Source organism: Maniola jurtina, chromosome 12, assembly GCF_905333055.1.
Source record: "Maniola jurtina chromosome 12, ilManJurt1.1, whole genome shotgun sequence".
In the NCBI taxonomy this organism is placed as follows: domain Eukaryota; kingdom Metazoa; phylum Arthropoda; class Insecta; order Lepidoptera; family Nymphalidae; genus Maniola; species Maniola jurtina.
This window is the reverse complement of record NC_060040.1, coordinates 6468084-6495370: the sequence shown is the minus strand read 5'-3', so window position 1 is coordinate 6495370 and position 27287 is coordinate 6468084. Positions and strand designations below refer to the sequence as shown.

General features: G+C 37.9%; 5 protein-coding genes and 1 long non-coding RNA gene across 8 annotated transcripts in view; 4 read left to right on the top strand and 2 right to left on the bottom strand.

Annotated features, from left to right (window-relative positions):
- The first annotated feature begins 352 nt into the window (after positions 1–352).
- Positions 353–8752, top strand: LOC123870249 (organic cation transporter protein-like). 2 transcript variants are annotated; one of them, XM_045913474.1, is made up of 9 exons: positions 353–696; positions 1165–1400; positions 2254–2433; positions 3147–3377; positions 3881–4100; positions 4676–4841; positions 5241–5517; positions 5829–6097; positions 8626–8752. In XM_045913474.1, the coding sequence occupies exons 1-9, from the start codon at positions 612–614 to the stop codon at positions 8708–8710; spliced, it is 1749 nt and encodes a 582-aa protein (XP_045769430.1). In that variant the 5' UTR covers positions 353–611; the 3' UTR covers positions 8711–8752. The 2 variants fall into 2 exon arrangements, with proteins under 2 accessions (XP_045769430.1, XP_045769431.1); XM_045913475.1 differs by lacking the exon at positions 3147–3377.
- On the bottom strand, positions 7990–27186 carry LOC123870259. Its single transcript, XR_006797043.1, has 3 exons — positions 27112–27186; positions 18710–18713; positions 7990–8004 (listed from the first exon to the last, which is right to left on the bottom strand). It is a non-coding gene; the product is annotated as an uncharacterized LOC123870259 (long non-coding RNA).
- LOC123870251 (CAAX prenyl protease 1 homolog) lies at positions 8669–10999 on the bottom strand. The gene is made up of 2 exons (XM_045913478.1): positions 10804–10999; positions 8669–10527 (listed from the first exon to the last, which is right to left on the bottom strand). The coding sequence occupies exons 1-2, from the start codon at positions 10891–10893 to the stop codon at positions 9289–9291; spliced, it is 1329 nt and encodes a 442-aa protein (XP_045769434.1). The 5' UTR covers positions 10894–10999; the 3' UTR covers positions 8669–9288.
- LOC123870255 (partner of bursicon) lies at positions 12197–13456 on the top strand. Its single transcript, XM_045913484.1, has 3 exons — positions 12197–12436; positions 12756–12880; positions 13194–13456. Exons 1-3 carry the CDS (start codon positions 12322–12324, stop codon positions 13362–13364), a joined length of 411 nt encoding a protein of 136 aa, XP_045769440.1. The 5' UTR covers positions 12197–12321; the 3' UTR covers positions 13365–13456.
- LOC123870254 (bursicon) lies at positions 16202–18317 on the top strand. 2 transcript variants are annotated; one of them, XM_045913483.1, is made up of 4 exons: positions 16202–16330; positions 16766–16875; positions 17450–17575; positions 18060–18317. In XM_045913483.1, exons 1-4 carry the CDS (start codon positions 16231–16233, stop codon positions 18192–18194), a joined length of 471 nt encoding a protein of 156 aa, XP_045769439.1. In that variant the 5' UTR covers positions 16202–16230; the 3' UTR covers positions 18195–18317. The 2 variants fall into 2 exon arrangements, with proteins under 2 accessions (XP_045769439.1, XP_045769438.1); XM_045913482.1 differs by lacking the exon at positions 16202–16330 and adding an exon at positions 16430–16558.
- LOC123870247 (lysine-specific histone demethylase 1A) overlaps positions 19946–27287 on the top strand; it is a 395360-nt gene continuing 388018 nt past the window's right edge. The window contains exons 1-6 of the mRNA XM_045913471.1: positions 19946–20083; positions 20164–20384; positions 21087–21276; positions 22292–22445; positions 25948–26076; positions 26939–27081. Of these exons, the coding sequence (XP_045769427.1) occupies positions 20060–20083; positions 20164–20384; positions 21087–21276; positions 22292–22445; positions 25948–26076; positions 26939–27081 (861 nt within the window). The 5' untranslated portion in view covers positions 19946–20059. The remainder of the gene's footprint in view (positions 20084–20163; positions 20385–21086; positions 21277–22291; positions 22446–25947; positions 26077–26938; positions 27082–27287) is intronic.

The following is a 27287-nucleotide window of genomic DNA, read 5'->3' as shown; positions in this document are numbered from 1 at the left end:
ACAAGCTTTGCCACAAGCATCGATATGATATGGATAGTTCCACAAAAAGTAAACTCTTTTTTTAACTGGTTTACGGCTCCGGACTCTAGTCCTTTTGAGCCTAGACTAAACCCAGACAGTTTATATAGTGATCTGTGGTCACTCACGTAAACCCAATGTAAGGTAAACCCAATGTAAGGTCTTTGCGTAAACCAGTCATTATATATTCTTTGATGTAAACTCTAAACAAAGAGTATGTTATCCAGGGCCGTTAAATAAATTTAAAAAAAAACAAAGAGTATGTACCTACATGTATAGATGTGCCTAATCACCAATCACCAAAGAGTATGTAATCACTACGTTATACCAATCACTTACGGGCGCGAGGAAACAAACTTTTAAATTCAAATAATAGGAGCTATAAGCTATCAAGAGTTTTTTCTTGTTTTCAGCATATTTAAAATATCTTTGTGTAAATAGGTAGCGATGAACTATCGCCACTACGTATTTTATTAGTTAACCGCATAGCTTTAAAATCTATAAAAATAGATTAAAGTATTCAATCAGTAGCAGGTTCATTACTTACCTACTACCTAATTAAACAATAATTATTCGGAGAGTGGTCTTATGAAATGAAGATTTTAAACAATGGTTCAGATTCATATTCTTCACCTGCACGTAACAAGATTGATTTCTCACCCCCAGAGCCCAATGCAGGTAAAAACTATAATTCAATGTTATTTTACCTTGGGTATACTTCATCGGAATTGGTAAACCAGCTGTATGGGTAGGTAAATACGTAATGATAATAAATCTATAGTGACAAAGAAGTATAACAGTCATTTTGCCTTTGGCCTCCACACTAGGGAACCTGTATCGTGAATACCCTAGATAATTAGTATTGTAGTTTATTTGTGGCACTTGGATAATAAATTATTTCCTGCAGTAAAAAAATTACCATAATTTTGAGTAGGTGGGTAAGTAGGTACCTACTCTCTAAAAAGTTTCTTTCAGAACACGTTCTAGGGGCCCCACAGACATGAGGGACCCTAATTCGCCTTCAAAATGCAAAATACCACAAAACAGCACACAGCTCAAAACTTATTTTATTATAATAAATTATTCTGTATTTATACATCCATTAGGTAGGTACCTACTTATTATAATAAAAATTCATATTTCCAGGTTTCAAAAGTAGCAACACAGGCGACTGCAATGCCGACGAGATAACTTTTAAAATCGTTGGAGACTTTGGGAACTGGCAGTTCTGGATAAGTTTTTCCATGGCACTGTTGAAGTTGCCAATCGCTTGGTACCAGTTAAATATAATTTTCATGGCACCACCTCAGGAGTTCTGGTGCGCGAAGCCAAAATCATTTATCAAGTATACGGAAGAAGAGTGGCGAGATGTGTGTGCTCCTGTAAGCAATACTTACTTTTGACTACGTTATTCTTATGGCTTTTATAGTAGTGTCATTGAAGTTTGAAATGGCGGTAATAGCCTGGTTAATACCTGGCCTCTTTATTCGGAGGTTCGATCCCGCGGGCACGCACCCCTAACTTTTTGGAGTTAAGCATAACTAGTTAGGTGAATGCGTTTTTTAAGCAATTAAGTATAAAAAAAGGTTTTTGAAAAATTCTAAATCCTAATTTTATTTGTCTATGAACACATTTTAATTTTTTCTGTGTGATACTGATATTCTAACCAAAACTGCACATTCTAGGTCAACGGGAAGTATCCCTATAGGTTTCTTGACAGACACGACAGACAGACAACGAAGTACCTAATGCTATAAAGGGTTCTTTTTTCCTTTTGTGGTACGGAACCCTAAAAATTGTGTCCGTTTCACATCTTTGCGACAAATAAAATGATCATATTATGCTATGCTATAAATGCAATGTTCGTTTGCGTTTCAGCGGCACAATAATGGTCAGAGTCCGCAACTCATAAACTTCGATAAGGATTCACGTTTCGACCTAATGAGAGCATAATCAACTCAAAACCTACATCTTAAATTTAATACCTAGTGCCTACTTATAGTATTTATCAGTATATCTGCGGCCTGGCGGGACCCGCAGAGTATAGGTAATTAGGTAGGTAAGTACATACATACCCTCCGTATGTTATTCACGTGAATGAATGCACTCTTATTCTGTAATTTTCTCACATTATTTTTCTCAAAAAGAACAAAGTTCACTTAGATGAGAAACAATCTCGTTCCAGTTAGGTACTTACAAACTAGGTATTTACCTACTGTTAATATTTTTTTTTAGAAAATTGAAGAACATCCATGCTTGATCTTCGACCCGGACATACTACTTATCGAACCGGATATGGACAGATCGCTGATTCCACTAGTGACTTGTCCACAGTTTGTGTATGATGCCACGGTATTCAGCCGTACGATTATATCTGACTGGAACCTTGTATGCTCTAAACATTGGTACATACATGTGCGTTGACATGTTCTTGTCCTTTGGCCCCACTCACTTTGCATGGGTTTTCGTATCGTAACCGTACCACAACTAACCCGCATGCGTGTGGAGCGCTCGTTTGGATTGTCCACGACCAATTATTTATTATTAATTACGTGCGAAAATGCATGCAAATAGAGCGCGGTCTTCTGCCTCACACTCAGCACTTACTTACTAATATTATAAATGCTAAAGTGTGTCTGTCTATCTATCTGCTAGCGTTTCACGGTCCAACAGTTTAACCGATTGCGATGACGTACAGAATTGGCTTACATCCCGGCGAAGGACATATAGGCTACTTTTTATCTCGGAAAATCAAAGAGTTACCACGGGATTCTTAAGGCCCATCTGTTTAACTCAGTTCAACCGCTTTTATATGAAATTTGGTACATTGATAAGCTTAAGAATGCCGGAAATTGATATAGGCAACTTTTTATCTCGGGAAATCAATGAGTTCCCAAGAGAGTTTTAAAAAACATAAATCCACGCGGACGAAGTCGCGGGTATCATCGAGTCTTAAATAAACTATAGACCTCGGTATTTCTCGGTCAAGAAAATTCCGAACCAGTGCTGGATTCTTCAGATTACAGTGACGATTCAAAAGAATTTTTAAAATTTTATTTCAGTAAAATCCAACCATTTTAAAAGTACTTAGATGAGTTCCTACTTAAGCGTATCAACATATTTTTTAGCTTACTCAATGTATTATGATGTGGGGCGTCCTCCTCGGTAGTATAATTTTTGGGATCATAGCCGATAAATATGGAAGAAAGACTCCCCTTATGATCGGCATAACGATGCAGTGCATCATGAGTTATATCACCAGCGTATTGCCGTCTTACGCCATATTCCTCGTCTGCTGGTTCATCTTGGCTATAGCCTCTGGTGGTATTGGTATCATATCGTTTGTTATCAGTATGGAGGTAAACAAAACCGTTTCTATTTTTCTTCTAACCTACCGATTATCTTCGACTTATTTATACAGGTAGCTGCTCGCGACCATCTACTTAATAGGGTATAGGCATCTTTGGTAAAGAGTTTTTAAAAATCTCGTGGTCAAACTCTTTGATTTTTTGGGATGCTGCTCCTTCCCCGAGGTGCAAGCTTTCGTTGTGCCAAATTTCGTCAAATTCGGTTAAACGAAATGGTCGTGAAAAGTAAACATAGGCAGACATTTCGATTTTGCAATATTACCTAGATAGACAAGAGAGTTTTAACACACCTACTACGGATGGTATGCTGGTATATCAAGAAGAAGAAGATCAATTGAAGAAGAATTAATGTTTAACGTTGTCATGATCGTTTGTATCTGTTACCATTATTTTTTCAAAAACTATATACCTACAGTATCGATTTTGATGGCGGCGCAGAAAGTCGTGGGTCGATATTAAAATCTTTTTCACTTGTTCTTTTCAATGTTTAAAAGGTTGTGGGAGGTAAGTGGCGAACAATAATACCCATCTTGTACCAATTGCCTTTTGGGCTTGGGAACACTGTAATGGCAATTTTGGCTTACTGGCTGAGGGACTGGAGGAAGCTAGAGTTTGCTTTGGCCACTTTATCCTCATTCTACATGTTCTACTGGGTATTCATACCAGAGTCACCAAAATGGCTGATTGCTACGGCACAAAATGAAAAGGCTTTAGGTAATTGAGTATATATATTCTTTTTCCTACTCTTATACCTAACCACCCTAACGATTTAGCTGTGGCACGAGACTTCTCCCGCGCATAGATTCTCTTGTTTTCTTTTGACAGTAATAGGTGCAAACAAACAAAATAGGTATATAAGGTAGCTAAGGTAAGGTACAGTGCCGTGGCGGGTTGACAGAAAGAAGGCGAGTGGAATCATACATTTTAAATATTAATTAGCGTCAATAGATAGCAGATAGCACAGCCTGTCGAGACACATGGTCTACACGAGGCTCTTTCAATATCGGTCTCAATATTGGTCGATCTCAAACCATTTCGTTGTGGGTTGGTATGGTCAAAAGTGGTTCTCAGAATAAATATAAGGCATGTTCTGGGAACTTAATGAGTCAATATGATAGAGAGGTGTCTTTAAGTCCTAAGTAGGTACTTCGTCTTGTTTTTATCCGTAGACTACTTACCTTTCTATCCTCGGTGCCTACGATCATAAAATAAGATTTGGAAGACATGATTGTCTTTCGTCAACTGCTGTGGTTGGGTCACGAAAAGTCAGGGGGTTATTATTCTTCTAGAAGTACTACATAAGGCTGCGCAGCAAAATAACAGGGAACAATACTTTGAAGAGAACAAAGATTCATTGCAGAAATGTAAAAAACAAGTACGAGATGATCCAGGATTTATGACTTTTATGAAGTCTGAAAGTATGAGATTGAAAACGATGCTTTTATCGATAAATTGGTAACGTTCCTATTTTGATCCTACTTAAATTAAAACAGTTTGTAATTTAGGTGGGATAAAATATAATTAAGGTAGTTTATGTAGGTAAAAGTTGCCTGGCTAGTTAACTAGCTATCTACCCAAATCCTTTGAGTAAATTATAAATATACTAAGGGTAATACTTACTTGATAGTAATTGACACAAGCAAGACTAAACCCTAACTACAGTCAGATCGTCGTCGTCGTCGTTCCAGTTCCAGAGATTACTTCCTACAAACAAATTTTACGTCTTTACCTACTTTATTATCGTACTTTATTATCATAGATTAGTACCTACTTATTGTATACCTAATTCTAAGTCTAGGAGGCTTCAGCCTTGGCTGTATTTGCTTCAGACTGAGCAAAGCTTAATAATTTCAGGTTCTGTACTGGATTAGCTTTCTTCTCATTTTCCCAGTACCTCGGTTTTATCGGCGGGAACATTTTCCTAACGGTCGCAATAAGTGGCATCATTTCAGTGTCGGGCGGGTTAATTTGTCTTTATATTGTGACTAGAGTTGGACGGAAGACAACCGTGTGGATATTTCAAATAATAACGGCTTTCTGTTTTGTATTTATCTTCTGTATACCGAAGGATGTATTTGCTAATGACTGGCCAAGACTTCTATTCGCCGGATTGGGTTTTGCAGGCTTATCCGTAAGGATTTACTTGATATCTACTTACGTAATCATGTTTATACCTCACTCGAACACTCAAACCACAGCGAGTTCAGAAAACGTCGATTTCTATTCTGTTAGAAGTACAGCTATTACTACATATGATTATTTTGATGTTTAATGAATTGTTAAAGTCGTCGCTAGCTGTCCGGCCAATGTATATATGCCTATATTCCTAGTCTAATGCCGAAACTCCATTTTATACGAGATTCTGAATTTTATATTTGAGTGAGTTCACCGTTAGGTTACAGTTTAATGTGGAAAAATGACCATGTCTCTAATACCCAACAGGGCACTGTACCAGCTCTGTATTTATTTTCCGGCGAGCTTTTTCCGACCATAGGCCGTAACTCCGGCGTGGCTGGCGTGACCACGTTCGCGCGCATCGCCGCTATGGTGGCCCCTGCCGTCGTGAGCTTGGACGAGTTAATGCCGGACCTGCCGCTGGCCCTGCTGGCTGTTATGTCGTTCGGGCAGTTAGCCCTGCTAGGGCCGCTACCTGAAACTAAAGATCAGCCACTGCCAGATACTTTAGCAGAAGCTGAACAGTTTAATAAAAGGTGTTCATTTAATTTACTAATTTAGCAAAATCTACCTACTTACTAAGACAAAGCGCAACGTTCGGAAGCGTGGATCAGGCGCCATTAGGCTCGCCCATAGTCCATACTATCTCTATGGGCTCGCCTTGCCTCGACGTCACTCGGCGCGCTCTGTATGCGCATGCGCGTCGGTTGCCATCGTATTGTTTTTCTGCATAGAGATATTATATAAACAATAGAGGTAGTCATAGGTTGTTGCCGCTCTTGTACATCCATGTGTCAACTAGGTATTGTTATCTCGGTCTATTTCAGGGAACCTCCGTTCGGGTGAAAGCGATAGCTCATATAAGTCTGGCAACAACGCACTGTATGTGTAACTGGTGACAGTAGTTGTCAGCATTTGGAGACAAAACATTGGGATTTGATGCAGCGTTTTTATAAAATTTTAAAAATCACAAAAGTCTGGATTAAAATTAAGATAAAAACTAAAAACCAAATGTGTGACGCTGTGTTTTGTGCCTCCAGATATGAGAAAGAAGGCGTCCAAGTTCCTGAATTGCCTTTTCATAGGTAAGTCTTTAATAACTATTTCATCGATACCAACCGCGACTTTTATTCCGAAAATCGCTAAAAATCAAAGATTTACATGTTATAAGTGTAATTATCTCGTGTAATACTGACAAAAATCACGTTTTACAGCGCAATTTAATTTTAATTTATGAATTATTTTAGGCATCATTTGTAGTGATGTGTACACACTTTATCGATAAAATCAAATTTGTCTTTTATCGTATAAATAACATTTGCTTACTTTTGTAGATTTCCAAAATGTCCTGAATTTAGACCTGCGTGGATCAGGGCCATAAAACGAAAAAACTGGGAGCCAAAGGAATATTCTCGTCTATGCTCCAAACATTTCGAAGAGTCTTGTTATACATATTTCTGGTTTAAAAATAAATAAATTGAAATCAGATGCAATACCAACTAACTATATTTGAAGGATATCTTATATACCATCAACCAGTAAGCACTAAGCACTTTCAAATTGTATGTAGGTACCTATCCACTAATAAATATATAGTAATATTACACTTTTCTTTATTTGACAATAGTTAAACAAAAAGGGACCAACAATTATTTTTCAGGATTGAGGTACAAGTGAGTTTAAATAATTTCTCATGTTTTACTGATGTTTTCTTAAATTTTATTATCATTGTAAGGAATTAATGCATTTTTAACTAGTAACAGCAAGACATAAATAAATTCATTTAATTTCAGGTTATACAAAAACGAAAACCACTTCGAGAGCTGGCTAATAATAAAACAAAAGGAAGGTTTTGAACATTTTCCTCAGTCAGTTTTCAATGTCTAGCTCTCTATAATTTTGTTGACCTAGAACTCTTGACGTTTAAAGAGCTTTCTATTTTATAATAGAGCAAGATCCCAGAAGCACCAGAACGTATTTACTTATTTTCTGAGAAATGGCCAATTTACAGGTATCAGCTGCTAAAGGTACATAATTAAAACATATGAGTGTAGATTTTATGTATGTATATTTTACAGAAGATTGTAAATAATTAATATTCAATGCTGCCAGAAACTTTCCGTCTCAAAAAATAACATTGCAAGTACATAAAATATGTCTACGTTAATAGTAATACCTAATACGTAATAAATTGATTTAAATTATTTGAAAAGTGTTTCATTTTACTTTTGTTTTTACTTTTACTAATCTTTAATTTTCTGAAGTAAAAAGTTGTCAATTTCCAGAACGTAAGCTATCTCTGTACATACAAATCGGTACAACGGATGGGCTTTTAAGAATCCCATGGGAACTCTTTGATTTTTTCGGGATAAAAGTAGCCTATGCCCACTCTTTAGAGTGTAAACTAACTCTGTACCAAATTTCATCAAAATCGGTTAAAATACTGGGCCGTGAAAAGCTAACAGACAGACTGAGATACACTTTCGTATTTATAATATTAGTATGGATAAGTATATATTGCACGTAGTCCGTCGTAGTAACATAGAAAATTAATTTTGATGTGGTATCGATATACCCAAATTCGCCGTCCCAGCCCTAGATGGTGCACACAGTGACAAAATGACTTACGCACACAAAAATAATTGACACGCATTTTCAGTTTATTATCGGTCCATAGTTATAATACGTCCATGTTTTTCTGCCTTTATTCAATGTGGGGACGCTGTGATCTTATAAGTGGGAGGTCCCGGGTTCGATTCCTGGCAGGGGGAATTCGAGAATTTTTAATTTCTACGTATCTCCGGTCCGCTTAATAGCCGTGTTACCACCTAGTTACCACCCTCTAGTTAAAACCCGTGCCGCCAAGCAATTTTGCGTTCCGATATGATGCAGTGTAGAAACCGATTAGGGGTATGGGTTTAATAAAAACTGCTATATTCCCCTTCCAAGTTAGCCCGCTTCCATCTTAGACTGCATCCTCACCACCAGATGAGATCCCAGTCAAAGGCTAACTTGTAATGGAATATGTCACTATGCCATTTTAAGATTCTTTACATTTTTTTAGGAAATCTAGAACGAGACATGAAACTAGCAAGGAAAGAATTAAAGACATCATGATGCAGAAGTTTTATTCTTATACAAGTGATTGACAACCATAGTTTTTACATTTATGTTATACTTATTATATTGGGTAACAAACTTATCTGATAAAGACAGCATACTGCTAGGTAACTAAAAAAATAAAAATTCATTTGGTATAAAATATTTTCTTTTAAATGCCTTTAAAAATATAGGTACTTATTGATATTTATACCATTTTTAAGTAAACTTAATTTTTATTATCAAGGTTGTAACTATCAGCTTTTATATTATGATCTGACACATTTGTGCGAGTCACAAACTATCAATACAGTGTGAAAACTTTAAATACATAAATAGATAACCTGACTACAAAGATATTAATAAAAAGATATCCATTTGTGACTCAACATAGCTAAAGTTGCCTTTTGTTTTACATTGAATTAAGTTTTCATCTATAAATTATTTTGAAAATATCTATGATCCTCCACAATGATTTGTGTAGGTGCAATAAAGTATAAGTATCCTTGTAATCAGATTATACATTTGATCTATATTACAATTTTACTGCATTAAATGCACTTCATAGTAGTCACTACAAAGTTATTGTACTGTTTAAAAATAAATGCATTATTATGCTTATTTTAAGTTAGTCAATTTTCGCACCAGTGGTTTGGGATTTTATATTTTCAATTCTGTGTAACAAAGTTGGATGAGAATGATACCAGGCAGAATAGAGCTTATCATAAATTGGATAATCCAAATTGTCTTTCCCTAACTTAATAAGTGCTGACCTCAATTCGGTAGGATAATTTAATGACACTGCAAAGTTGTCAGCCTCAAACTCGAATTTCCTGGACAAAGCTGTAGCAAAGAATGATAACAGAGAATTGTATGGTGCAAGAATCAGCTGTAATACCACTATTAGACCAATAATAACAGGTTCCTGCCCTGGTGGGAAACCCAAAGTGGTGTACAATAAAGAATTCTTGAAAAGAAAGCCAAATGCAGAAAATAAAAGTAGCAGGTTCACTTCAGTGAGAGCAATAGATTTGTATATATGACTGCATTTCCAATGACCCAATTCGTGAGCCAAGACGCCCAAGATCTCATTTTCATTGCAACCTGTGGTAACATTTTTTACTTCATCATGTTTCTGAAGCAGAGTGTCAAACAAAACTATTCTCTTAGCACCAAACAATCCACTGAAATATGCATTGCTGTGTGCAGATCGTTTAGATCCTTCGACAATATAAACTTGAGATAGCGGAAAATTGAGTCTTGATGCTAAATTTTCTATACCTTTCCTAAGTGATCCATCTGATAGAGGCTGGAACTTATCAAACAATGGTGCAATGACGGATGGGTAAATAGTCAAAAGTATCATTGTAGCTACAGTAGTGAAGAGCCACAGCCAAACAACAAACATGTTGCCACCAAGCAAAATAATACAGATTGCAACAGAGACAATAGGTAATGTTATTACTAGACTAAGAACTAGTGACTTTATTTGATCCTTTATGAAGAATCCAACAGTTTGCTTGTTAAATCCGTGTTTCTCTTCAAGAACAAATGTTCCATAGATAGTGAATGGCATATTAACAACAAAATTAAATAATGTGACAAATGTCATGAATATGCAACTTATGATGATTTCTTGGTCTAGGTTTATGTTTAGAATGGATGCGATGTTTTCCGATTTTTGCCATGCAACAGATATCCATCTATTATACAGGATTATAGATGTTAGTGATATGCTGTAAAATTCTTTAACTATTTTAAATTGAGACTTGTCTGTACCATATAGTCGTGCTTTCTCAAAAGACTCTTCATTCAGCATATCTTTCAAATCTTCAGGAATGGTCTGATTTGTCTTGTATATCTTCAACTGAAAATAAATATGAAATTTATTAATTGGCTAATTTGGAAAAAGGTAATATAAATACCCTGCCACATAACTAGAGTAGATAAGAACAGATTGCCATGTTTTGACTTTCAACATAGTCTAAGCCAGTAAAACACCAAAAATTTCAAAAAAGGTAAGCGGGAATTGTTTTTCATTTTCGGACTTGTTATATTAGGATCCTTATTTAACTTAAGAAATAAGCATTCATAAAGTAATAATAGGAATAGATTGGGATTTATTATTAGTAAGGTACTGTACCTGCCGTAGGGAAAGATATAATTCCCATAAATATTCTGCCCAAGAAAATATCAATATTAAGAAAAGCAATAAATTCTCGTCGATTATCATGTTTAAACACCGTAGTTCGGCAAACTAAGAGTTAGTTTATATTAAATTAATAATTTCGGTACACACGACCAACCAACCACTTTTGTTTGACATTGACAATCACAGACCAGAAATCCCGACACAATCACAGACCATAGATCTTTTTTTAAATTTATTTTACAGCCCTGGATATCACTTTTTTTAAGACCTACCACAAAAATTTGACTGTTTTTGATATTCTACCAGTGCTGCCAACTCTTTAAAACCGTTTGTCACTATGATGAAAAGTCGCTAGATGTCGCTGAAATCAGAATAGAGACTACTAGAAAATCTATTTTACAAATAATTAGAGGACGATTTCTTAAAAAAAACATTTTTTTAAAAATAAAATCAAACTTTATTTCATTTTTATAATGTCAAATACAAATATAACAAGAATTAATTAAAGAAAGAAGCAAGTCGGCCTTATCTTCCTCTAGGACCGTGATCTCCATTTCATGGGTTAAAATATTTTTCAACAAAGACACTTCAAAGTCGCTAGAAAAATCGTGAAATATTTTTGTCGCTAAAAGTGAAAAAAGTCGCGTAGCATCTTCAAAATATCGCTAGATCTAGCGACAACTACTAACGACTTAAGTGTCTATAGGTAGTTATTGTAGGTATGTATCTATGTAAATTGGAGATCAGCGTCTGTTACCTAATTTTAAATTACCTACCAAGAAATCGGCCCATTAGTTTTTACATTACTAGCGACAACAACTAACGACTTAAGTGTCTATAGGTAGTTATTGTAGGTATGTATCTATGTAAATTGGAGATCAGCGTCCGTTACCTAATTTTAAATTACCTACCAAGAAATCGGCCCATTAGTTTTTGCAATGTGTAACACACCCACAAACACTCACACTGCAGCGTGCTTATTATTTGTTTAAAGTTATTATTTCTTTGTTTGAGCTTTGATAGCTCAACGGTTGAGGAGCGGACTGAATTCCGAAAGGCCAGCGGTTCAAGCTCCACCGGTTGCACTATTGTCGTACCCACTCCTGGCACATGCTTTACGCTTAATTGTAGGGGAAAGGGGACTGTTAGTCATGATAAGCATGACTAATATTCTATAAAAAAAAAAGTGAGACCATTTTATAGTTTGTGTTGAGCGATTGATCTTGTCGTAACTAGGAGTAAAACTTTTCTTTAAAAAAACAATCTTTCTTATAACATAAGCCTATTAGTCTTGGTAAAACAAGGCATCTTACTTTTAATCCCAGCTTTCCCGCTGATTTACACGACGGCGTTATTAACACAATATAAATATAATATGGAACATATCTACTTAGGTACTTAGTTATTGCTTGATATAAAAGGGAGGAATACGAACACATATCGCACAGTCTTATTAAAACTGTATCGAAAGTCACATAGAATTAGGGAACGAAATAATTAATTAAAAAAATGGCGTTATTAACCAAAAGCTTATGTTTTCTATTAATATTATCACTAGCTGCAATTGGATGTTATTCTGATGAAAATTGTGAAACTTTTCCAACCGAAATTCATGTTACTAAAGGTATAAAAGTACTAAACATATTAATTTCTTTGCACGTTTTGTGGTCATTGGATTGTAATAGTAACTAGTTGCATAAGTTTACAACGGTTTTTTTTTATCATGATGAGCAAAAAAAAACTTATAAACGCTGTTAAAGTTTTTGTTGAGAGCTTATGAGCTGGAAACTGGCAGTGCTAATTGATTAACATCAAGTGACCCGTCTGTTCGCCATTTTACCTATATTATGTAGTTATTATTGTTTAAAAAATGCTGTTATTTATATCGTTTGAAAGAATACAATAATCATCATTTCCTACTTATAAATATAAAAATATTTCAGAGGAATATGACGATATGGGAAGCTTAGTAAGATCGTGTAGCGGAGAAGTAAGTGTTAACAAATGTGAAGGAATATGCAACAGTCAGATTCAACCATCGGTCGTTACACCGACGGGCTTTCTGAAGGTAGGTTACAATATCTCAGCAGTCAGTCTTATAAGGTGCTTTCAAATGAAGAGTGAATAGGCATCTTCTAGGTACCTAGGTAAGCGTGCTCCATCTTAGGCTACATCACCACTTGCCTGCAGGTTTGAGTTAAGCCAGACAGAGCTAATCAAAAATAGAGTTTTCTAAATTTACAGCAACGTCCTGCTTAACTATGGCAGTTAAATTCAGTAGATAAGGAACCTACAAAATTCGTACCATTCAAATTCTGTTTGACTTTTGCCGTCTTCGATTTTTTTTACAAGTTATGAGTAACCCCTTTTTTCTTCTACAGGAATGCTTTTGCTGCAAAGAAAATTATTTGAGGGAACGTCTGGTGACGTTATTCCACTGCTATGATTCTGATGGCTTAAGACTTGAAGACGAAGAGCGAGCTGTTATGGAGATCCGTTTGAGGGAACCTGCCGAATGCCGATGTTACAAATGCGGAGATTACAGCCGATGAAACATAGTTGAAAGTATAATGATGATGATGTACTTATACCTAAAAATGTATAAAATGACACGTAATATTAAAATGCATTATGTACCTAATATGTTCCTAGTTTATTGAGTATTGTAATATTGTAAATATAGATAACTACTTAGACACATTTAATAATGTTAAATAAATTTTATTGGTCAAGGTTTTTAGATATTTTTATAAAATTTAGAGGAAAATTGAAATAAATTATTGAAAATGAACCATTGATTATTTTTATTTTCATTAGTTTAATTGAGCTAAGACTACATAGGTGAATTTATAAGTAAATTATTAACTAGGGTTGGTACTTGGTAACTATTCGTAGAGTAAGCAGTGCCTTTATGCCTCTATGAGCCAAGTAGCACAGATTACTAACCAGTTCCCATCTAAGTTCAAAATTTTAAGAAGTTAGTTTCAAATCGATTGCATTTGCAACCCGCGCTAGCCCGGTGCGGGACAGGTGACGTGCGGGTTACGGGGTGTCCCCCCGCCTCATATCCTAATTGTTATGTCGACGGTCTGTCGTGAACTATTCCTAGTCTACCTATACCTATTTGATCTACCTAATATACAATATAAATTAGGTATTTATCTTTAGCAGTTTGTGAATTTGCTCGGTTTAGGAGTGCAGTACAATGCAGCATCAGGATTGAGATGTAGGAACACAGCAGTACTTAGGTATTATATTAAATTACCATCCACCTACCTCAGTAGGTACACCTCGCCTCTGTTAACCGTTGGGATTCATGTACCTCAGAAGGTACCTGAATCCTGGACGGGTTAAGAATTATGAACCTATCCTGCAGCATCAAGAAAGTTCAATGATGAAGGTTAAATACTCTGTAAGTAGGTAGCTAAAATATCAATAATTGACCGTCTAAAGTTAGTGAATCCCCACAGTTTAGAAGTGCAGTATCCCTGCCGCACCAGGAATGAAGGGTAGGTACTAAAAAAAAATTATGGGACAATTTCACGAACTTCTGTCGAGTCGAAAAAGGTATGTAAGTTATTGGTCAAGCAACTTTGGAGAAACCTGTGTTCGTATCACAAAAAGTGTACAAAATGCATAAAGCTTCGTACTTAAGAAATCTTCCTGAAAGCATTCGAATTATGTTGGTAAAAATATTAGGTATCAAAATTTGTTTATTACTCTTCGAGATAAATGTATTATAGAAGCAGCCGTTATTTTGCGGAAGTCTAATTGCAAAGTCTTCTTTCTCTTCTATATCATTCATCTTTGCAATTAGACATTGTAAGGTCTACATCTCCTGAGGATGTCCTGTGTCGAGTGGTGTTGGAATTTGTGTGGTGCTGCGTACCATACAGATTTCGTTGGTTTGACGGATTATAGCAAATTAAGCTTTTATATCATCTTCGAGATAATTTCAAACAAACATATATACATCATATCTAATATAGGTACATAGGTAAATAATGGTCAAATACAGAACCACCTTTTTCTTTGAGACTAACTTTTCAGTATGGCTGATAGACAAAAAAATACGACAGTTAAAAAAATAAGCGATAAATAAAATGGATTGCGTTTGCAGACCGTACGAAATGAAAGGTATAGGAATAGTAGATTTTGAAAAAATAGTTATAATAGGTATTTGCGTTAAAATATAAACCGTCCGTCTGTGGTGGGATTTTCAAAGGTTTCAAAATATTGCATAGAATAGACAAACATAAATAAATAGGTAATGATTTATGAGAAATTGGTTGGATGGCATGCTTCTATAGATATAACTTGGTCACGATAAGTTTGAACCATCATTGATTTTAGAATCGCCCCTGAAGTTTGCACCTCGCTGGAATGCGGCGCCTCTCCTACTTACCCTCTCACCTCCCCGCGGTTGTCTTGCCGCGTTAGTACGGTTCGCATACCTTACCTAAACGTCCAATCCACGCGAGGTGCAAACTTAGCTTGACCGAGTAGTAGGTACCTACTGAATTTACGTTAAATATCACCAAAAAATTTCAGTAGAAAATTTCGTTGCGAGACTCAGGTTTTTGTACGTCGCATGTTTTTGATGGGAGTTGGGTTTTAAAAAATCCCGTGGAAATCCTTGATTTTCAGGGAAAAAAGTAGCCTATTATTCCGTCCCCGAGATGCAAGCAATCTCTATACCAAAAGTCAAAATCGGCTGAACGGATGCGCCAGCCGTGAAAAGATAGCAGACAGACAGACATAATATAATAAACTTTCGCATTAATTAAGATATTAAGTAGATATGGCATAAGCTGTCCCTGCCCGCCTTTGAGGCAGATTTTAAGGACAAAGTCAAAGTCAAATCATTTAGGTATTCAAATTACCTACCATTGTTCACTTTTTGATTGTCAATTGTTGAATTTAAGATGTAATGAAGATAATAATTAATTAGGTACGTAACCTAAAACTAAAGCTACGAGCTACGAGCGCCGATCTTACAAAAGCCCACAACAAACTGAGCCATCGTATTATTTTTATCATCCCGGCAACAGTGAGGTCGGAATTTATTTTTTTAACTTATTCAATTTATTCATACAGTTTGTAAAATTTCTCAATATTTAGAAGAGCAGCTAAACGAATTTTTAATTTCTTAAACGCATGAAAACCAGTTAACAAAAAATGACCGATGCAAAATCCATTAAGTGCGTCGTGTCGGCACTGCTTGAACTCCCTGTATTTCATCAGGAGGTACGTTTGCTAAAATGATTTCAATGTAACACATTAAACTAGTGATAAGTAAGTAATATTATTTATATAAGAAAAAATGTCTCGCTCCTTTATAAGCGGAGGTTTTCCAACAAATGCTTCACACAAGTTTCATCTTTTGTCCGGGCACCAAGGGTTGGACGGCTTTTTAAAATGTTCACTTTAAATTTTCTATGTTTGGGTTTGGTATATTTCTCTGCATGCCATCTTCAGGATAAACCAGTTAATGGCCAGGAAATACAACTGCCACCAGGTCGATAATGCTTTTGAAATGATCTTTGCTGCATGCGCTAAAAGTTTTTATTATAAACCTGAGTTCTAAGTAGTAAGACGCAAGTTTCATCTTTTGTCCGGGCACCAAGGGTTGGACGGCTTTTTAAAATGTTCACTTTAAATTTTCTATGTTTGGGTTTGGTATATTTCTCTGCATGCCATCTTCAGGATAAACCAGTTAATGGCCAGGAAATACAACTGCCACCAGGTCGATAATGCTTTTGAAATGATCTTTGCTGCATGCGCTAAAAGTTTTTATTATAAACCTAAGTTCTAAGTAGTAAGACGTCTACTTGTTTAAAATTAGTTTTCGTTTCGCAAAGGAAATGCAAATGAAAAAATCAGATGCTTTTAGAGCAGTTTTTGTTGAAAATGTAAACGTACTTTGTCAGTGAAAACCCATTATTATTTATAGGACAAGAATGCCAGATGACTCCAGTGATACACGTTTTGCAGCATCCAGGCTGTGTGCCTAAGCCGATTCCATCCTATGCTTGTATCGGGAAGTGCAGCAGTTATGTACAGGTAAGTAAACAACAAAGTGACTTTGTGTCATGGATTCATCTATTCCTAGTATCTAAATATCACGTGGAACATCAAATATGTATGTGACGATTCGTGTAAGCTTTCTCTCGTCTACCACTCTTTTTGTTCAATTAGTTTAAGTTCTTTATATTCGAGAGTAATTTTGTAAATATTAAAGTTACCAGATCCAGAGTATGACTCCATCCATACCCACTACAATCACCTCCTATTCAACTTGTGCAGATTGGATGCATCGACTGCGCCAGTCACTATAACTGGCGCAGTCGATGCATCAAATCTGTGCATGTTACGTCACTTGTGCAGGTTACATGCATTGTGGATGAACTGTATGCACCTTAAAGTTACACATAATATAGATGGACAGACAGATTTGCACTTCGCGTAAACTCGGTATCAGAAGCAGTGCTTGTTAAAGAAATAGCAAAATTGTATGGTTTCTTTGTTTTACTACAGATAGTTTTGTAGTTATAGGTAGTAGTAGTTACCTTAAAATATAAGTTTTTAGCTTTGGTTAACATAGATTAAAAATTGTACATTTATTTGGTTGTTTAAGGTCTCTGGAAGTAAAATTTGGCAAATGGAACGTTCATGCAACTGTTGCCAAGAATCAGGAGAGCGCGAAGCTACTGTGATCCTCTTTTGTCCCAAGGCCAAAAGTGAAGAGAAGAGATTTCGAAAGGTATAATTTAACCTAGTTATAATTATTTTTCCTCATTATTAGAAAGCTGAAATGGCTGGATGAGAAAGATTTAGGACTAGGTGGTAGCACTCATTAGGGAAGGTCTATAATTCCCAACGGTGAATTTTCGCATGACGACGATGACGAATGACGGTGACGATGATGATTATTTACCATTAACGCCTACTTTAAATGAAAGTTTTAGGTAGGTAACTGCATGATATTAGAGTAGACTTTCTAAGAAAAAACAAAAGGTAAGTGACTAAAAGTATAATAAACTTAGTTTTACCTCTGTAAAATCGGTTGAGTAGGTTCTCATACCTACCTAGTTAGTACAAAAAATATTTAGAAGACATCTCGCAGAAACTAAAATATCAGGATCCGAAAATCTAATATCTTTCGCAGGCGGTAATATTCGTTTTACCGAATATTTTTTAGTAAGGATAGGATAAATGGACTCATTATTTTTTTTCTGTTTTTGCAGGTATCCACAAAAGCACCTTTAGAATGTATGTGTCGCCCTTGTGGCATTATTGAAGATAATTCAATTATTCCTCAAGAAATAGCTGGTTACGCAGACGACGAACTGCTTCAAAACCAATTTAGGAAGAATTTATAATTATTTAAGTAATTAACTAGGTAGTTACTAACTTATTTTTGTAAAGTTTATGAAAAAACACGAAAAACTGCAACCGATGATATTGACTGAGCTGTAAATATTTCTTCTTATTCAATAAAGAACCTTGACCATAAAAAAACTGTTTTGTAAATTTAATTTTTAACCATTTTTTTTTAACATAATGCTAAAGCCAAAACAAGCAAAAACTGCCTACATACAAAAACTTGAACCAGCAAACATAGGTACATAGGTACCTACTGAGTCAGTCTGACTATGATTGATGGCAAACAATGGTACTGACACGAGACTGCACATGCAAGGAACCTTTGATTTTATCTATATAACACGTTAAACGCCATGGGGGTCACCGGTGACCTCACCCTTCCTCTATCATAGCGCCATGGGGGTCACCGGTGACCTCAACGTATAGTCATATTCAAACTACTTTTTCTCGCCGCCGGCCATACTGACTGTTACTTTATTCGTACTCCGTGACCGGCACGGCGCTGTAGAACTATACTGCGCAGTGGGACAAACATACCTTGTAAGGAATTGAAAAAAAAAATGAAAGATAGCGAAAAAAGTAACCAAAATAAAAATTCAGGATATATAATTCAAATTAGTCTTTATTATTTAAACGAAAATTAGCAGTCTTTATTTTTTAATGAAATATAAACATAAAAATCAGTTTTACTGAAAAATAAAATGGCCGGCGGGGTGGCCGGCGCGGCGCCGGGTACCGGAAAATATATTTTCTGTATTTGTGCGCCATGGGGTGCACCGGTGACCTCAGCTATGTATTTGACTGTAGCTATGTAACCCATGTACAGAATTGAATAAAACTTATTTTCTATACGTATCGTAACATAATAAACAAATTACGACCAAAAGTATTTTTACGATTTTTATTTTTTTCTATCGGCGTTTAACGTGATAAGGTGCATGAGACGGGTCTGCCCGCGAAATTCAAATTTAATTTGGTTTTTCGCAATTTGTAAACTAATACGACAAAGAAGGCTTATGGTATTTTAGTTGCGCCAATAGTAGTATCATCCTCACAGATTTTTATAAAAATCTTTACTTGAAAGGGTCCAGTTTAAAAAGTTAGTTATAGTATCGACTAATTTGTAACTAGTCAAACTCATTGTTTTGACTAATTTCTTAAACTGAACACTTGCAAGTTAAGATTTTTTATGTAATTCTGTGAAAATGATACTGCCATTGTCGGAATTAGAATGCCATAAGCTTACTTTGTGGTATTAGTTTATAAATTGCGAAAACCAAATTAATTTTGAATTTCGCGGGTAGACCCGTCTCATGCACTGCACCATAAGGAACATGGAGTTTGACTTTGATTCGATGGAAAAAAAGAAAAAACCGGCCAAGTGCGAGTCGGACTCGCGCACCGAGGGTTCCGTACTCGGGTACGGTTCTAAGTATGGGGTCCCCCATTTATTGTTTTTTTTCTATTTTTGTGTGAAAATCTTAATGCAGTTAACAGAATACAACTACTTACCAAGTTTCAACAGTATAGGTCTTATAGTTTCGGAGAAAATTGGCTGTGACATACGGACGGACAGACAGACAGATATGACGAATCTATAAGGGTTCCGTTTTTTGCCATTTGGCTACGGAACCCTAAAAACAAGGATTAACTACACATGTACAATACTCTGTGTTCATTGATTTATAATGTCCACCTATTGTCTAAGGTTTGGTAGCCACAGACACAGTAGTTCAGAGCCGCAAAACCAGTTAAAAAAAATAAGGTTTGGTGAACTTTGGTGTTTTTGTTTTTATGTTTATGTTACTTTTCAAATTAAAATAAAATTAAAGCTTTCAATTTTTATTAGAAAAAAATAAAAATGAGTCGTAGAAAGCGAACAAAGGTATGATTTTCATTACATGAATCAATTGTTAGAAAAATATTTAGTAGTTTTGATTTTAAGGTTATGTTTATTGATCTAAGGTTGAAAGCCGCGAATTAGAAGAAAAATTAAAACAAGATGATTCGGAATCTGATCAGTCTGAGAAGAGCAAGATTGCTCCTAGCCCTACGTCTGTCAGTGGTCGTCGGGAGTCTTCGTCCAGTCGAACTACCGACTCCAAAAAGGAAGATAAACCTATAATCATAGAGGAAAGTAAAAGTGAAGATATCGAAGAAATTAACTATAAAGAAATGTTAAACAGGTACAGCAAGAATTACTCTATGCTTGTCCATATTAACTCACAGAGAATATTGTGAACATGCACTTAGATCTTGTCTTGATTTTATAAATTATGAAATAAATGCTCATCATGCATTGCAATGTCATTCTTTTGCAACCTTGCATATTGACAGTACTATGTCAGAAACCTTCCTGCAAGTCCCAACAACAATTGTACAAAGTTTCAACTCAATTGGATCCTGTTGTTTGCCTGTTTATTGCCTAAGTGTTTCTATATACATTTAAGTAATAAACAGGTAAACATTGTAGCTAGTTGTGCACAATTTCTAAATTAAACTTAACTCCTAAAGGTCTTAATTATTAAATTGACTGGTCTAAAACATGTAGTGCTATCCTTTTCTGCTGGGAGCAATAAGAAAGAAATATCAATACAATTAGACCTGTCATTTTAGTTTACTTTGGAGATTGTGTATAGTAAAATTAGCCATATTGATTTTAACATGTTTTCAAATTTTGTTAGCTAAGTATGTATTTGTAATTAATAGGTACCTAACATAATAGCCCATTTTACCCTAAACATAATAAAAGTTACTATGACTTGATGGTGTTTTAATATAGATAAAAACATCTCTATATATTTTTAACAAATTTTAAATATTGTCTATTTGAACATTAAACAGTCAGCTTTAACGGACCATTCAACATTTGTTTTATTACTTTACAGTTTGGAAGGAGCTGCATTTCAGTCCAGACTGCCCTTTGATAAAATGTCTTCATTAGAAGCGGAATGCTTCTCTGACCTACAAGGTGCCTCTAGCCATGCATTTGTACAAATAAGAAACAGAATCTTGAAACTTTGGTTTGAAGATCCGAAAAAACAACTGACTCATGAAGCAGCTTTACAGAAAATGGAGGTAAGAGAAGATTATGTACTTAGTTTTTACAATTTTATCTAATAAAGTTTTCCACTTTTAACATACTTAAGTACTTTGAGGTCAAGAGTGTATAGGCATCTAATAAGGAAGCTCCATCTTAGGCCGCATCATAACTTTGCAGCTAAACATTGGTCTATAAAAAAAAGTCTAAACAGAGATAATAAGCCAACTAATTACCAGCTGGCCAATTACATCACACTATCACACTAATCACACTTCACACTAATATTATAAAGGTGAAAGTTTGTGTGAATGTGTGTATGTGTGAGTGTGTGTGTGTATGTTTGTTACTCCTTCACGCAAAAACCACTGGATGGATTTAGCTTAAATTCGGAATGGAGATAGAAAATATCCTGGATTAGCTCATAAACTACTTTTTATCCCGGCAAATCAAAGAGTTCCCACGGGATTTCGAAAAACCTAAATCCACGCCGACAAAGTCGCGGGCGTCAGCTAGTCATTAATGAAAATGATATCTCGCATCACAAAAGAATAATATCCCGGTAATCTGTTCATAATAGTATCTCAGATTCTCAATATCTCAATTTTAACTTGAGTGTGGGTTGGAAATTTTTTCAGAAAATATAAATATAGGATTTTATCATCCATAATATATAGTATTACAAATGCGAAAGTGTATGTCTGCAAGCTTTTCACAGGTCAGGCGTTTATTCAATTTTGACGAAATTTAATCCTGGGGATGAACATAGGCTAGTTTTTGTCCTGGGAAATCACAGTTCCCATGGGACTTAAAAATTCTAAATCCACTTAGACAAAGTTGCAGTATTATCTATCTGGTACAGAGATAGCTTGCATCCTGGATATGGGTTACTTTTTATCCTGGAAATTCACATGGAATTTTTTAAAAAGCTTAATCCATGCGGATGAAGTTGTTGGCATCATCTAGTTTTAAATAAAACAGTACTAAAATAAAGTAATTATGGTATGTTAGTATTACAATAAGTATTAAACGTAGAATACTTTATGTTTACAGCCCCCATACAATGGTGATCCTGCTTTAGTGATGAGGATTCACGCTTTTCTAGAGAGGCATGGCTTTATCAACTATGGCATATATGAGAGAATTACTCCTATACCCACACCGGCTAAAGGAAAACAGAGGCCTAAAGTTATTATTATTGGTGCAGGTTAGTACTTCTAACTATATTGTTTTAGGTATTGTGTCATTGTAAAGTGATGTCTGATCTTTGGATAAGAATAAATTCTCAGGAAAGACATACTTTTTTTTTTTTTTTTTTTTTTATTTTATACACAGGAAATGCCTAACGCATACCCTTCCGTCAGGGGAAACGGAGGGGTTATGTGGGGCTTGCACCCACTAAAACCTGTGTTTGTTCCTCAACGGACTGGCGGTTGCGCGGGTATCACTAAGGTAGTATTCACCGCACTCCCGCCAGGACTTGACCCGCCGCCAAGCGGACGGGTCCCATCGCTAGGCTGGCTGCTACCAGCTCCGTCTCAGAAGCGCACCCGGAACACGGTGCGCTACCTCCTGACCTGGTTATGTATCGGTTGACGAACGCCCCTTACGCCCGTCAACCGCAGGTCGGCAACTCATGGAGGCCGGAGGTCGTCGTTTGCCCTTCGGCGCCCGCTGCGTCTCCTGCGAGAGGGATCCGCCATCGAAATTTCCCTCTCACGTTCCGCCGCCTCCTTTGCAGACATCACCTCCTCGCAAAAGGAGGCAGCGGCACTCCACGCTGTTTCGCTCCGAACCATCGCTTGCACGATGTTTGGGAGCGAGAGACCACCACCACCAACTGCCGCATCGAGTGTACGGCGCTGTTCTGCCCAAGCTTGGCACTCCTCCAGGGTGTGCTGCGCCGTGTCCTCAAGGCGGTCCTCACAGTGGTGGCAATCGGGCGATTGCTCCCGACCTATGCGATGCAGATACCTACCGAAACAACCATGTCCGGTAAGTATCTGCGTCAGCCGGAAGGTTAGGACGCCATGTTGGCGCCCTAGCCAATCCTCCATGACAGGCCTTACCGCCGCTATCGTGGCATGCCCTGCGCTGGGATTATCCAACCGCTCCCTCCATTCCACTAATAAGACCCCTCGGAGCTGGGAGCGATGCCGCGCATATTCTTGGGGCATCGGTAACTCACCCTGCCCGCGCACCTCCTTATTCCACTGGTACAAGGAGGCGAGAGATTTTGCCTCAAGATCCCAGGGTGGACATCCGGCAAGGAGGCTCGCCGCCTCGAAGGAGATCGTGCGGTACCCCCTTATTACCCTGACGGCCATCGATCTTTGCGGTCTCCGCAATATTGCGACGTTGCGGTCCGTCAGAGCTTCCGCCCACACAGGAGCCCCATAAAGGGCTATTGAACGCACGATCCCAGTGTAAAGCTTCCGACAGGAGGCGTCTGGACCACCGAGATTGGGCAGCAACCGAGCAAGCGCTCCCGCAGCTCCCATCAATTTGGGTAGAAGGTGCCTGAAGTGTGGCCCAAAATTCCACCGGCCGTCGAGGATGAGTCCCAGATACTTCATTGTTGACTCGACGTTGATGCGAACGCCACCCACGATGATGTGGGATCCCGAAGGTGGCGCGCGTCGAGGGCCATGAAAGAACATCGCCTCCGACTTGTTAAGCGCCACCTCGAGACCCAGGCGCCGGATCCTCCCTACGACCTGTGCAACCCCAGCGGTTGCCAACAATGTCGCCTGCCGGTGTGTCTCGCCACACGCCGTAACCAGCGTGTCGTCAGCGTAGCAAGTGACACCGACGCCGGGCAGGAGTGCTCCGCGCAGCACCCAGTCGTAACCAATGTTCCACAGGAGTGGTCCCAAGACAGACCCCTGCGGAACACCGCACAAGCACTCTCGCCGACCCCAGCCATTCCGACCCGGGTACATGACCGCCCTATCCGCCAGATAAGCCCCAACCACAAGACGGAGGTTGTTTGGCACGCGATGGTAAACAAGCGCCTCCCTGATACAGCTCCAGGGTAAGGTGTTGAAGGCGTTCGCGATGTCGAGAGAAACCGCCAACACCACCTCGCCCCGGAAAACTGCTTCCTCCGCCAAGGCTCTCACGTGCATGATTGCGTCCACTGTGGAGCGCCCCCGGCGAAAACCAAACTGATTGTCCGCCAGGTCCGGCCCCACACTCCCCAAGTGCTGGACGAGGCGATCCGCTACAATTCTCTCGAAGAGTTTTGCCATCTCGTTCAACAGCACAATGGGCCGATATGCAGACGGAGTATCTGCCGGGCGCCCCTTTTTCTTCAGCAAGACCAGCTTTCCGACCTTCCAACTAAGTGGAAACTGGCCCCGCTCCAAGCACGCGCTAAAGAGACTTAACAATCGGGGCTCAAGAGCCTTTGAGGCCAGGACCAGGGCACGGCCAGGTATGCCATCGAGTCCTGGGGCGGTGTTTTTGGCCTGAAGTCTCCGCAACACTGCTCTCAATTCTTCCGGGGTCACTTCGTGTACGTCATCGTCGTTGCCCGCGTCAGGCAATGCAAAAGGCGGAGCCATCGGTGGCGGGTTGTGTTCCTCTCTAGATGGAAACAGGGAGCAGACCACGTCCTCCAGGAGCTGCGGATCAAGACTCTGGGTCAGCGGAGGCGCCGAAGGGCGAAGTTTGCCTCTTACCATGAGGTAAGGGCGCCCCCATGGATCAGTGTCCAGAGTCTTCAGCATCTCCTCACGGGCCTTGATTTTGGCTGATTTAATAGCTTCCTGAAGGGCCCGTTTTGCCATTTTATATGCTTCATATAGCTCCGCCTCTATAGCCGGCCCAAGCTGAGTTTGGCGACGCCTCCTGCGGTGCCTTTGGTACCGGCGCCTTGCTTCAACGCATGCAGCACGCAAGTTCGCGATATCTTGCGACCACCAGTATACCTGACGTCTGGCAGGAATGTGCTTGATACGCGGCATCGCTGCATCGCAAATCTGAGACAGCGCCTCTCGGAACCACTCTGCCTCCTCGTCAACGCTGACTGGCCTAACTGGTGCAGAGACCCAAGCCTGTACGATAGAGGCTTCCAGGAGTACCTCTTTATTTAGGCGTTTCAATGCCCAACGCGGGCCGCCCCCTCCCGAGGCGGTGCGTACATGAACGTCCAAAGCCGAGGGGGAGATATCGAATCGAATGTATCTATGGTCGGATAGCGTCTCCACCTCCTCCATGACACACATACTTAATAATAGGCACATTCTAAAGGAAAATTATCAGTAATATTAAAATATTTAGTTATTTTGGCTGACTTGGATAAAGGATTTTTTTTTTAATCGTGAGGAAACTTGTGGGCTACTTTTATCCGTGTATTAATAATTCAGGGTTTAGATAAAGGACTGAGTATTCTAATCTAGGTTGTAGATTTAAATTCCATCTGTTGGCTCTGTTATTACCCAACTGCTGCGAAACCCAAGAGGATGCTTATGTGTTTGACCTGTATGTATTGTATATTATGTATGTATGCCCATTCCTATGTCCGCTCGTAACTTCTCAACGGCTCAACCAATTTAAATAAATGATGCGTCAGTAGATTCATTTTGATGGCGCGAATGTCATTGGGTAAATAAATCTTAAAAAAACAAAATTTAATGTGCATGCTAAAAAAATGTAATGCCAACTGTAGTCAGGATTTTTAGAATCTTTCATTTTTTGGTTTTCAGGAGTATCAGGGCTGGCAGCGGCAAGGCAACTGCAGTCTTTTGGTTGTGAGGTTGTTATACTGGAAGGCAGAGACAGGGTTGGTGGCAGAGTAGTCACATACAGGAAAGGGCCGTATGTTGCTGATTTAGGTAACCAACCAATCAAACGTTTGTGTTATTTCATTTCATTTATAGCTAAAAATTGTGATATCCTAGCGGTTAAGATGTCAGCCCCTTTAATTTAATAATAATTTAATAATTTAATAATTTATTTATTTAAGAACAAATTTTTACAAATTTTACAAAACAGGTGTATTCATAAACTTTATGAATACACCTGTTCATTATTATTATTCGGATCCTAGACACACACTTCTAACTTTTCAGTTATGTGTGTGGTGTGTACCACAGATCGAATCTCCGATATCCCGAAATGAAGCCAATGTCGTAACCACTAGGCTATCACTGCTTCTTTTTTATAATATGTACGGTCGGCCTCAGAATTCGAGTAGCACTTTCGCGAAACGATTGCATCAAAAACCTGACACCTATAAGACCTTTTTCTATAAACACGCCACACAGACCTAGCGCATGTGCATAACCTTGCCATGCGATCATTAAGGTGCTATACGACTTACGGCTTTTGACTGTACAAAGTGTTAAATAAAGTCCGTGAAATCTTGGAAAGATAAATAATGAGCCTCGTAGCGCTGCCCGTGGGAGATGTGAGAACTTAAAGAATATGTATGTCTAAAACTAATGCGACAACCCTACATATAGCTGATTGCAGAAATGAACTCATAACAAACTTCTGTGAACTCAAAGGAACGTTTGTCAAGTAGCAGAGACAACGAAAGAATCCATGGCATTATTTAGTACTACACACATAGTACTACTATGTACCTCATTTGTTATGTTATATGTGATTTGTCAAACATTCTGTATGCTTGTATGCTTATAATATGTAATATGCATAACTGTATGTGTATGTAACATGCATTGTTGTTTTTAGGTGCTATGGTAGTAACAGGGTTAGGTGGCAATCCAGTTACTACATTATCTGTACAAATGAACATGGAATTACATAAAATAAAACAGAAGTGCCCTCTATATGAAGCTACGGGAAATCAAGTGCCAAAACATAAGGATGAAATGGTAAGTGACACCCAAACATTATTTTCAAACAGGGTATTGGACAGCATGTAAAATATAGGATCTATTGATGGCATCCGTAATGAATATGAATTTTGGAAACCAACTCGAAAAAATTACATTGCTGCTTGTTTTGAAACAATTAACACTTTTGCGAAGTTTAATGTTTATAATTCTTTTTTTTAATGAACTAAATAGGTGCTTATTTT